This window comes from Crotalus tigris, unplaced genomic scaffold, assembly GCF_016545835.1.
Source record: "Crotalus tigris isolate CLP2741 ecotype Arizona unplaced genomic scaffold, ASM1654583v1 scf7180000024465.619267, whole genome shotgun sequence".
Lineage (NCBI taxonomy): Eukaryota > Metazoa > Chordata > Lepidosauria > Squamata > Viperidae > Crotalus > Crotalus tigris.
The window spans coordinates 54,596-66,059 of NW_024100636.1; the positions used below are offsets into that span (position 1 = coordinate 54,596).

The 11,464-nt window shown below is 48.6% G+C and overlaps 1 protein-coding gene across 1 annotated transcript in view; it reads right to left on the minus strand.

Moving 5' to 3' along the window:
* Positions 1–10,371, minus strand: part of HDGFL2 (HDGF like 2) — a 42,583-nt gene extending 32,212 nt beyond the window's left edge. The window contains exon 1 of the mRNA XM_039332850.1: positions 10,209–10,371. Within this exon, the coding sequence (XP_039188784.1) occupies positions 10,209–10,280 (72 nt within the window). The 5' untranslated portion in view covers positions 10,281–10,371. The remainder of the gene's footprint in view (positions 1–10,208) is intronic.
* Between the last annotated feature and the right edge of the window lie 1,093 nt (positions 10,372–11,464).

The following is an 11,464-nucleotide window of genomic DNA, read 5'->3' on the forward strand; positions in this document are numbered from 1 at the left end:
AAAAAAATTGGAGGCTGAACGAAAGATCGGCCGTATTCGAGCAGCAACCAGCCCAATATCACGGCTAATGGTGTCACACGAGAATCATACAGGTATTATATCTGCCTGAGAGCTGAAAAGGGCAATGGACAGTCTGCAGGTAGACCTTGCTTGCCATAAATTGGGACCGGAAACTCTGTTGCTAAGCGGTGTGACCGTCTCAGCTGGCTTCCAATAAGCAAGACTATACTTGGAATATTGCATCCAGTTTTGGTCGTCATGAGATCACATCAGATCTTTGGCAATTGGTTCATATTTATGACAGCTGCAGTATTCTGGGGGGGGGTGTCACGTGATCCCCTAAGGACTACCTGTATATTTATTTATAAAATGTATTGGTTATCCATCTCAAAATTGGCTTACAATCATAAAAGATAAATAAGAATAGAATAGAATGGAATGGAATGGAATAGAATAGAATCTTTATTGAGAATAGAATAGAATAGAATAGAATAGAATAGAATAGAATAGAATAGAATAGAATAGAATCTTTATTGAGAATAGAACAGAACAGAATAGAATAATAGAATAGAGCAGAACATAAGAGAGTGGAGTGGAGTGGAGTGGAATAGAGTGAGTAGAGTAGAGTAGAATAGAATAGAATGGAATGGAATGGAATGGAACGGAACGAAATACAGTAGAGTAGAGTAGAATCTTTATTGAGAAGAGAAGAGAATAGAAAAAATAAGGAATGGAAGACTAGACTAGAATTGAATAGAACAGAACAGAATAGAATAGAGCAGAATATAGACTAGAATAGAATAAAATATCTGTATTGTCATTGTGTAACTCACAACGAAATTAAGTGCTGTCCACATTGCACACTACACACAAGTAAAAACCACAAATAAGAACATACATGGTATACACACATCCTTCACATTCTATTCACCATTGCGCTGCCCCTAATAGTGCACTTCAGTGTTGCACTACATACATACATACACACATACATACATATTCCTGTTAAAATGGGGTATCCAGAACTGAGCAGAATTTGGCCTTAGAAATAAAACTTTCTTTGGGATGAGTCAAGTCTGAACAACGGTTCCGATACAAACAGCACATATAATTCTCCAGACTGGAATCCCTAATACAAAAACATACGTTTCGTTTTGTTTTTTACAGAATGTACAGATTAAGAACAGGTTTGTCAGGACAGGAACACAAAGGATTGCGTAGCTCCTGTTTCGCTGTTTTTAGTTTATGCAAGGACATTATCCAACGTAGGAACAGGATAACCTTTTCCCATTCCCCAGAAGTTTTTGGAAGAAAAAAAAGCACCTGGGGTTACCATCCCTGCATGAAAACCTCCGAGCAGTTTGGCAGCAAGCAGGCAAAGTTGCCAAAAATGGCACTTAGCTAGATGTGGGGATAAGGGTTTCTCCGGTCCTCCACTTACGGCAGTTCACTGCTAAGCAAAGTAGCTACTGAGTGAGTTGCGTCTCATTGTACGACCTTTGGGGGGGGGTCACAGTTGTTACATGAATCACTGTAGTTGTTAAGTTAGTAGCACGGCTGTAAAGTGAAATCTGGCCTCCCCCCCCCGACTTTGCTTGTCAACCAGTGGCAAAAGGGGATCACGTGACCCTAGGATGCCGCAACCGTCATAAATATGAGTCAGTTGCCAAGCGTCCGAATTTTGATCGTGTGATCATGGGGAAATGATACAATGGTCATTCAGTGTGAAAAAAAAGTACTTCTTTTTTTTTTTGCTCTTTAGGTCTAAGTTGCTTCTCTCCTTGATTAGTTTCCATCCGTTGCTTCTTGTCCTGCCTTCCGGGGCTTTGGAGAAGAGGTGGACCCCCCCCCCATCTTCTCTGTGGCAGCCCCTTAAGCACTGGAAGATACAGATATAGTATAGGGCAGGGATAGGCAACCGTGGCTCTTTTATGACTCGTGGACTTCAACTCCCAGAATTCCTACACCGACATGGCTCAGCATGGAAACTTCTCCCTTTCCTCTCAGCATGGCTGGCTCAGGAATTCTGGGAGTTGAAGTCCATGAGTCATAAAAGAGCCAAAGTTGCCTGGTATAGGTAGTACCTGGCTCAATAGTAGCAACTGTGAGAGGGATCTCGGAGTCCTAGTGGACAATCCCTTAAACATGAGCCAGCCGTGTGCTGCAGCTGCCAAAAAGGCCAACACAGTGCTGGGCTGCATTAACAGAGGGATAGAATCAAGATCAGGTGAAGTGTTAATACCACTTTACAAGACCTTGGTAAGGCCACACTTGGAATACTGCATCCAGTTTTGGTCACCACGATGTAAAAAAGATGTTGAAACTCAAGAAAGAGGGCAGAGAAGAGCAACAAAGAGGATCAGGGGACTGGAGGCTAAAGCATATAAGGAACGGCTGCTGGAATTGGATATGTCTAGCTTAACAAAGAGAAGGATGAGGGGGGACATGATAGCAGTCTTCCAATATCTCAGGGGCTGCCCCAAAGAAGAGGGAGTCAAGCTATTCCCCAAAGCAGCTGAAGGCAGGACAAGAAGCAAGGGATGGAAACTAACCAAGGAGAGAAGTAACCTAGAACTAAGGAGAAACTTCCTGACAGTGAGGACAATTAACCAATGGAACAACCTGCCTCCAGAAGCAGTGAATGCTCCAACACTGGAAGTCTTTAAGAAGAGACTGGACAGCCATTTGTCTGAAATGGTGTAGGGTTTCCTGCCTGAGCAGGGGGTTGGACTAGATGACCTCCAAGGTCCCTTCCAACTTTTTTTTTTGTTGTTGTTGTTGTTATTCTCAGAGAACACTAAGGGCCCCTCATTTCAGCTCCAAAAGGCACATATTTTCCATCATCGGAGTCTGTTTGGACAGCTCTAAATAGCCCCAAAATAAATCCACAGCAAGGAAAGTTGATGGAAATAAGACACTCTGAACAGGTGGGAACTTCTAAAGAAAATTGCCCAAAGTATACATGGCAAGGAGGTCCTGTGAAGGGGGAAAAGGGGAGAGAAAGCCGGAAAACATTCAATATGCCCTTACAAGAACTTAGTCAAGGTCAGAACTGCTAAGGGTCCATTCGCAAACAGGAGCAAAAGCCTGAACTGTAGGCTGATATCATGAAGAGAAAACTCAGATTGAGCTGAGAGGTGTGTGAGGAGTGCTAAAAATATCAAGGATGACTTTTTTTAGACATTGCAGTGTACAACAGGGATCCCCAACCTTTGGGCAATGGCCCGGGAGTGGGCCGTGGTCTACTGGCCACTGGGCTGCGGGACAGGCTGGCCAGTGTGTGCGCACACCCTCGCTTGCGCTAGTGCAGGGGTAGGTAACCTTGGCTCTTTTACGACTTGTGGACTTCAACGCCCAGAATTCCTGAGCCAGCCACGCTGAGGGGACAGGGAGAGGTTTCCAAGCTGAGCCATGCTGGCTCAGGAATTCTGGGAGTTGAAGTCCACCAGTCATAAAAGAGCCAAGGTTGCCTATCCCTGGCATAGATAGATAGATAGATAGATAGATAGATAGATAGATAGATAGATAGATAGATAGATAGACAGACAGACAGACAGACAGACAGACAGACAGATTGATACACCTAGATCAGAGGTCTTCAAACTTGGCTCTTTTATGACTCGTGGACTTCAACTCCCAGAATTCCTGAGCTAGCATGGCTCAGCTTGGAAACCTCTCCCTTTCCCCTCAGCATGGCTGGCTCAGGAATTCTGGGCGTTGAAGTCCAGGAGTCATAAAAGAGCCAAGGTTGCCTACCCCTGATCTAGGTGTATCTATCTATCGTCTGTCTGTCTGTCTGTCTGTCTGTCTGTCTGTCTGTCTGTCTGTCTGTCTGTCTGTCTATCTATCTATCTATCTATCTATCTATCTATCTATCTATCTATCTATCTAATCTATCTATCTATCATCTAGGTCAGGGATAGACAACCTTGTCTCTTTTATGACTGGTGGACTTCAGTTCCCAGAATTCCTGAGCCAGCATGGCTCAGCTTGGAAACCTCTCCCTTTCCCCTCAGCTCCTGGCTCAGGAATTCTGGGAGTTGAAGCCCACGAGTCATAAAAGAGACAAGGTTGCCTACCCCCGGGCTAGTGCCACAGCCACGGGGCGCAAAATCAGGACGCACCACAGGGTGCAAAAACGGGCTGCCGCTGTGCCTCGGGGCACGAAAATGGGGTACCGTCGTGCCTCAGGATGCCAAAATGAGCCGCCACCTCGCTGTGGGGCGCAAAAGCGGGCCGCTGCCAAAGTGCAAGGAGCAAAAATGGATGCTGCTCTGCCGTGCAGAAATGGGCCAATGTCGCACTGCGGGGCACAAAATTGGGCACTGCTGCGCCACGGGGCACAAAAACGGGCCACCGCCGCCCTGCAAGGTGCAAAAACAGCTGCAGGACGCAGAAACAAGGCACTGCGCCACGCAAGAACGGGGCAGGGCTAGCGAGTATCATGTGGGCGGTAGCCCCACCCCGTTGTGGCGCACACGTGCTTAGGGCCCCATGCGCGCACACGCATGCACGTAAAATGGGTTCCCCCTCCCTTTTCCTCCGGTCTGCCAACTGACAAAGGTTGGTGACCTCTGGTGTAGAATATGGGTAACCTTCGACTTACAAGAGTTCATTTAGTGACCATTCAAGTCACAACGGCACTTAGAAACAGAACTTATGACCGTTTTTCACAGTTACGACTTTTCTAGCATCCCCAGGATCGTGTGATCAAAATTCGGTTTCTTGGCAACTGGTTCATATTGATGACCTCTGCTGTGTTCTGGGGTCACGGGGATCCCCTTTGGTGACCTTCTGATTGTCTAGCACAGTGGTTCTTCACCTTTTTGAACGAATCGCCCCCTTGAGCCAATGAGGACGGTGTCATCGCCCCCCTCCCCCAACATAACCTCTCAATCACAACATAGGAAATAATTCTTCGATTTATGCAAACACTCGTTTTGTTTTCTTTAAAATTGTCCTCAGGACATATCGATACAAATCATTTATTTCCAGTCTTTTCCCCATATCTCCCATATTCTGGCCAATGGCGCGCCACTGTATGGGTAGAGGCTGCTGCGCAACGCGCATGAAGATAAGCGATGCGTCTTCACATACGTACGGCGTTCTGTACTGAAGCTAGCTGGAGGAACCTTTGAAAACACAATTCAATCCACTAAGAGCGAGCGATCTGATGTTTTGGTACGACAGATAGACAGCGATTCACTGTACGAAAAAGTCTCAAAAGTGTCCCCAAAACTTCTCGCTCCATCGCCCCCATATCACCCCCCTTTTCGTTCCGTCGCCCCCCTGAAAAATGAAATCGGCGCCTGGGGGGGCGATATCGCCCAGGTTAAGAACCACTGGTCTAGCACACTGTTTCTCAACCTTGACGGGTTGAAGCTGGGGGGGGGGGACTTCCATTCCCAGTTTTGCTGGCTGGGGAATTCTGGGAGTTGAAGTCCCCTCATCTCCAAACCATCAAGTTTTGAGGAAACGCCGGTCCAGCATTTGAAACCTCCTGGAAAAAGTGGTGCCTATTGTCCCTATTTTTTTTTTTCAAAAGGAGGAAAGCAAAAATCCGGAGAACTAGCTGAGAAAAGATCCTCAACGAGATTCTGGAGCAGAAATCCTCAGATCAGCCTAGTAATTACCCCAAGCCAGTCCAAATGTCCAACAATTACTCTTTTTTCTCACTACTGTGAGGAAAACGCTGCAAACCTGTGATGGATACTTAGCCTGCGATGGAGCATTTGACAGGATGATTAGCAGACTAATTAAGTGGGGAGCATACGGCTTGACAATTAAGCGGATAAGTAATTGTGATGAGATGTGTGTTTAAAGGCTACTCATTTCAAACGCGCGAGAGGTAGCTAGCAGGGCCCCTGCAAAGGACCAGTCCTGGGTGCAAGAGACAGCTCTGGGCGCGTTGCAAGGTGTGCGAGATGGATTTAACTTAAAACGCCCTCAATCAATCATTCAATTAATCAGTGGAACCACTTGCCTCCAGAAGTTGCGGGTGCTTCTGGAGGCTTTTAAAAAATTGGACAAGCGTTTGTCTGGAATGGCATTGGGTCGCCTGCTTGAGCAAGGGGTTGGACTAGAACAGGGCTTTTCAGGCTTTTCACCCATTGTACCACTTTGAGGGTATGGCAACATCCGAGGACCACCAGTCGCCTAGCAAGGGGTCAAAAACTTGATGACCCCCCCCCCCAAAAAAAGGAAAAAAGTGATGAAGTACAGGTAGTCCTCGACTTACAACAGTTCGCTTAGTGACTGTTCGAAGTTACAATGGCACTGAAAAAAGTGCCCCCCCAGGCCACAGCTGAGCAAGACACCTGCCTGCCCGCCTGGTGGCGCTCTTCCTCCTGTCTGAGGTTTTCATTATTGTAAGCATTTCTCTTGAGGATTGGCAGCGGAGGTGGGGTGGGGGGGGGTGTTTGGTTTTTATTCCCCCCGTCTGCTGGGTGGTTGCAGCAGGTTTTGGTCACTTCACATGACCCTGGGACACTGTGACCGTCATAAATATGAATCAGTGGCCAAGCATCTGAATGTAAATCACAAGACCCTGGAGAGGCTGCAACATTCCAGCTGATTGGCGCTTCTTCTGGGCTCAGCAGAAGCACCAGGATCAGTGCCAAGCTCCAGCTGGAGACTGGCGCTGATCTTGGCGCTTCCACTGAGCTCTGACAGCCCCGAAGAAGCGTCAATCAGCTGGAAAGCGGCACTGATCCTGGTGCTTCCACTGAGTTCTGGCAGCCCTGAAGCTCCAGCTGTCTCTCGCTCAGGCTTGTGTGGTTCTGCCACCGGTCCAGCTCATTCCCCTCCCCCACTACCACTTTTCTAGGATGGCCGCGTACCACCTGCCAGATGCCAATGTGCCACAGGTGGTACCTGTACCACTGGTTGAAAAGCCTGGACTAGAAGACTCCAAGGTCCCTTCCAACTGTGATTCTTTATTCTAAATACCAACCTAAGGCAGTTCCCAATACAACTTTTAAAACAAATTTAAAAAGAGCTTTCAACACTGGGTGCAATTGTTGATGCGCTCAGAGCTTCATGGTTTTCTTGCAGCCATTTCATTACCAAATTAGGTAACATCGTCAGTGCTAGAAGGAGTGGGAATTCGAAATAATCAAACTGAAAATAACAACCAGCCTACAGGGCCAATTTTATACAAAACTGGGGATGCAAGAGGAAGACAGATTTTTTTTCCCCCTAAAGCAGTGTTTCTCAACCTTGACAATTTTAAGGCATGTGGACTTCAACTCCCAGAATTCCACAGCCAGCATTGCTGGCTGTGGAATTCTGGGAGTTGAAGTCCACATGCCTTAAAATTGTCAAGGTTGAGAAACACTGCCCTAAAGCAAGCTATTCCTTGCTCAAAACCTCTGGCATCAACTGGAAAACATTAAACCTCAGACAACTATGGTTATTTCAGGGAAGAGGTGTGCTAATTCATTGCAGCATTTGTTAGCAAGATGCTTTTATTACCGTATTGATTGTTTGGCCTAAGACTTTGGGAAGAGAAGTGGGGCAGACACAGTGTGTGCGTGTGTGCATTTAAAACTCACAACCTGTGAAAATCTCATGGAGCGTGACGGCAGGAACAATCGTAAATAAAACCCAAGATCATGATAAGAAACAGTTCCAATGATAGCAAACAGAGGAGCCCAGTGGATTAAAAACATCCTTTTGTAGCTTTCTGCTTTCTTGGGTAAAAAAAACAGAATAGCTAAGATGGTTTGTTGTCTTTTTTGGCACACTGTTGAACAGATACGAGATTGGGCAGCCATTCATGGAATGGTGAAGGGTCTTCTGCTTGAGCAGGGGTTAGACTAGAAGATCTCCCAAGGTCCCTTCCAATTCTGTTATTCTGTATTCAGATGTAACTTCCAGAAGACTGACAAAAGCCTAAAGTGCTCCCAAACGTTCAAGCCTAACTCCTCTTGATTAAATCATGGGGTAACGCAAGAGAAAGTCAACAATTCTTTGATAACAAGACTATGGACTATGCTACTCCTGGACATAGAAGCAGATGACTCTTCCACGGTCAAGCAGGAGCCGTTGACTGTCTTCGTGGGGGTCAACGCTGGCCTGATGCTTGGGCCAGGAGCAGCCTGTAGCTTTTATGAAGTGCTGGGCATCATATATATTCTCTTTGTATATACAGACACATACACTGTATATATTTTGTGTGCGTCAATCAATACACAGTATAATGTATATAGTATATGATGTTTATCCTGCCATTATGACTTTATAAGTAACTCAAGATGGCAAATATACATAATAGTCCTTCCTCTTATTTTTCCCCATAACAACCCTGTGAGGTGGGTTGGGCTGAGGGACTGGCTCAAAGTCACCCAGCTGCTTTTGATGCCTAAGGCAGCACTAGAATTCACCATCTCCTGGTGACTGACCAAAATCTGCCTGGGTGACTTTTGTGCCTAAGGTAGAACTAGAACTCACAATTTCCAGGTGATTGGCCCAAAGTCAGCCAATTGGCTTTCATGCTTAAGGCAGGACGAGAACTCAGTCTCTTGGTGATTGGCCCAAAGTCACACAATTGCTCTCGTGCCTAAGGCATTACTAGAATTCACCATCTCCTGGTGACTGGCCCAACTCTTTATATACTATATATGCAAACTTCCTATAAACTGCACAAACATGCACAGCCAGTTGCCTTTCATGCCTAAGGCGGGAGTAGAACTCACCGTCTCCTGGCGATTGGCCCAAAGTCACCCAGTTGACTTTCATGACTAATGCAGAACTATAATTCACCATCTCCTGGTGAATGGCCCAAAGTCACCTAGTTGGCTTTCATGCCACAGCTGGAACCAGAACTCACCGTCTCCTGGTGAATGGACCAAAGTCATCTAGTTGGCTTTCATGCCACAACTGGAACTAGAATTCACCGTCTCCTGGTGATTGGTCCAAAGTCACCCAGCTGGCTTTCATGCCTAAGGCAGAACTAGAACTCACTTTGGTGACTGCCCCAAAGTTATCTAGTTGGCTTTCATGCCACAGCTGGAACTAGAACTCACCATCTCCCTGTGATTGGCCGAAAGTCACCCAGTTGCCTTTCATGCCTAAGGCAGACCTAGAACTCACTACCTCCTGGCGATTGGCCCAAAGTCACCCAGTTGGCTTTCATGCCACAGCTGGAACTAGAACTCACCGTCTCCTGGTGAATGGACCAAAGTCATCTAGTTGGCTTTCATGCCACAGCTGGAACTAGAACTCACCGTCTCCTGGTGAATGGACCAAAGTCATCTAGTTGGCTTTCATGCCACAGCTGGAACTAGAACTCACCGTCTCCTGGTGAATGGACCAAAGTCATCTAGTTGGCTTTCATGCCACAACTGGAACTAGAATTCACCGTCTCCTGGTGACTGGCCCAAAGTCACCCAGCTGGCTTTCATGCCTAAGGCAGAACTAGAACTCACCGTCTCCTGGTGACTGGCCCAAAGTTATCTAGTTGGCTTTCATGCCACAGCTGGAACTAGAACTCACCATCGCCTGGTGACTGACCCAAAGTCACCCAGTTGCCTTCCACGCCTAAGGCAGAACTAGAACTCACCATTTCCTGGTTTCTAGGCCAGCATCCTAACCACTACACCAAATAACGGGCTGTTAACACCCACACCTGCACCCATATAAAGAACTCCATATACTAGTATAGGTGCAACCCCCCCCCCCATAAACTGCACAAACATGGACACAACCACAGGGCACAAGAGCGAGCAACCGCATCCGGCACCTGCACGCACATCCACGGGGGGGGGGATCTTTGCATCCTCGCACGGAAAACACGAGTGGCCGAGAATGCACGCCGAAGAGACGCGTTCCCACGCCTTCCCTTATTGCACCCCCGCACGAAGCGTGCAGGCTCTTCACGGGGTTTGCAGAACAGCCTGCAGGTTTGCAAAAAAGGGGGGGGCCACCCGCCCCTCCCCTCCTGCTGCCAACGGGGGGGGGCAGAGCCCCAAAGCTCCCCCCTCCCACTTTTATCAGAGCTCCCCATGGAGCAGAAGGGGTTGCCCCCCCCCGCGAAGGAGTCACGTGGAGGGCTCGCTCCGAGGGAGGGAGAGGGGAGACGCCCCCCGCCACGAGGGAGGGGGAGGGCGCGGTTGCTAGGCGACGGCTCTTCCCATTCCACCCCCGCCGCTCGCCCGCCCGCCCGCCCGTCCACCGGTCCGCGTTTCCCTCGCGGCTTTCTCACCCACCCGGGCCGGCCAGTGCGGGTAGCCCTTCATCTTGGCGAACACCAGGTCTCCAGCCTTGAAGCCGTGCGGCATCGCGGCGACGGGCGAGCAAGGCCCCGGCCAGGCCTCAGGCTTCGCCAGGCAACCCGGGAGGGGCGTGGCCGCCGGCCTGAAGGGGAAGGAGGGCGGGATCCGCGCTTGGCGGCGCCTCATTGGTCCGCGCCGCTGCCGTTTCGGCGCCGCCGCCGCCCGGACGGAGCGGCTGATTGGCTGGCGGCGGGTCGGCACGCGCGACTCGCGCTCCCTGACCGCCGACCAATCGGAGCCCGCGGAGGGAAGAAGGGGGCGGGAGCGGTTGAGGCGAAAGAGGACGGGATTGGGCAGAAGCGGCGTTGGTGGGGGGGGAGAGCGGCAGGGTGGGCAAAGGGCGGGGCTGAAGGAGAGGCGGAGGGGGCGGACCGTCTTGGGGGAACTCTGCACATGCTTGGAAGCCCTGGTTTTGCAAAGCAGCATTTTCAGGGGGCAGTACAATCTACAGGTGGTCCCCGACTTACAACAGTTTGTTTAGTGTTCAAAGTTACAACGGCACTGGAAAAAGTGACAATTTTTTTCACACTTATGACCATTGCAACGTCCCTGTGGTCAGGTGATTTACATTTGGATGCTCGGCCCCTGGTTCATATTTATGATGGGGTCACGTGATCCCCTTTTGCAACCTTCTGACAAAGTCAATGCGGGAAGCCAGATTCACTTAACAACGGTATTACTAACTTAACAACTGCAATAGTTCACGCAATAACTGTGGCAAGGAACGTCGTAAAAGGGGCAAAAGTCACTTAAATGCCTCATTTAGCAACAAATCCTTGGGCTTAATTGTGGTCATAAGTTGAGGACTATCTGAGTGGCTGCTAAAAGTTGACCCCAACCTTATGGCGTGTAATTATAAGGAAGGGGTGCACCCCATGCAGGCAGAAGAGCAGGCACTCTCTGCCCCTGGTGCACAACACCCCCTGTGAGGGAGGCCAGTCAGAGAAGCCTACCCTTTCTGCCCCAAGTAGGGTATGTAGGCCTTGCCTTTCCCAACCCGGTAGCCTCAAGAAGATTGGATTCCCCCCCCTAGTGCTTAGGTTGAATCTATAATAATGAAATTATTATATTAGTATATCAGGAAGGCTTACTAACTACTGGAGAGACCAAACTGGCCTACAAGAAAGACCAAATGAAGAACAGAATAGAGGCATGGGAAGACAAAGCACTACATGGCCAATACATTAAAA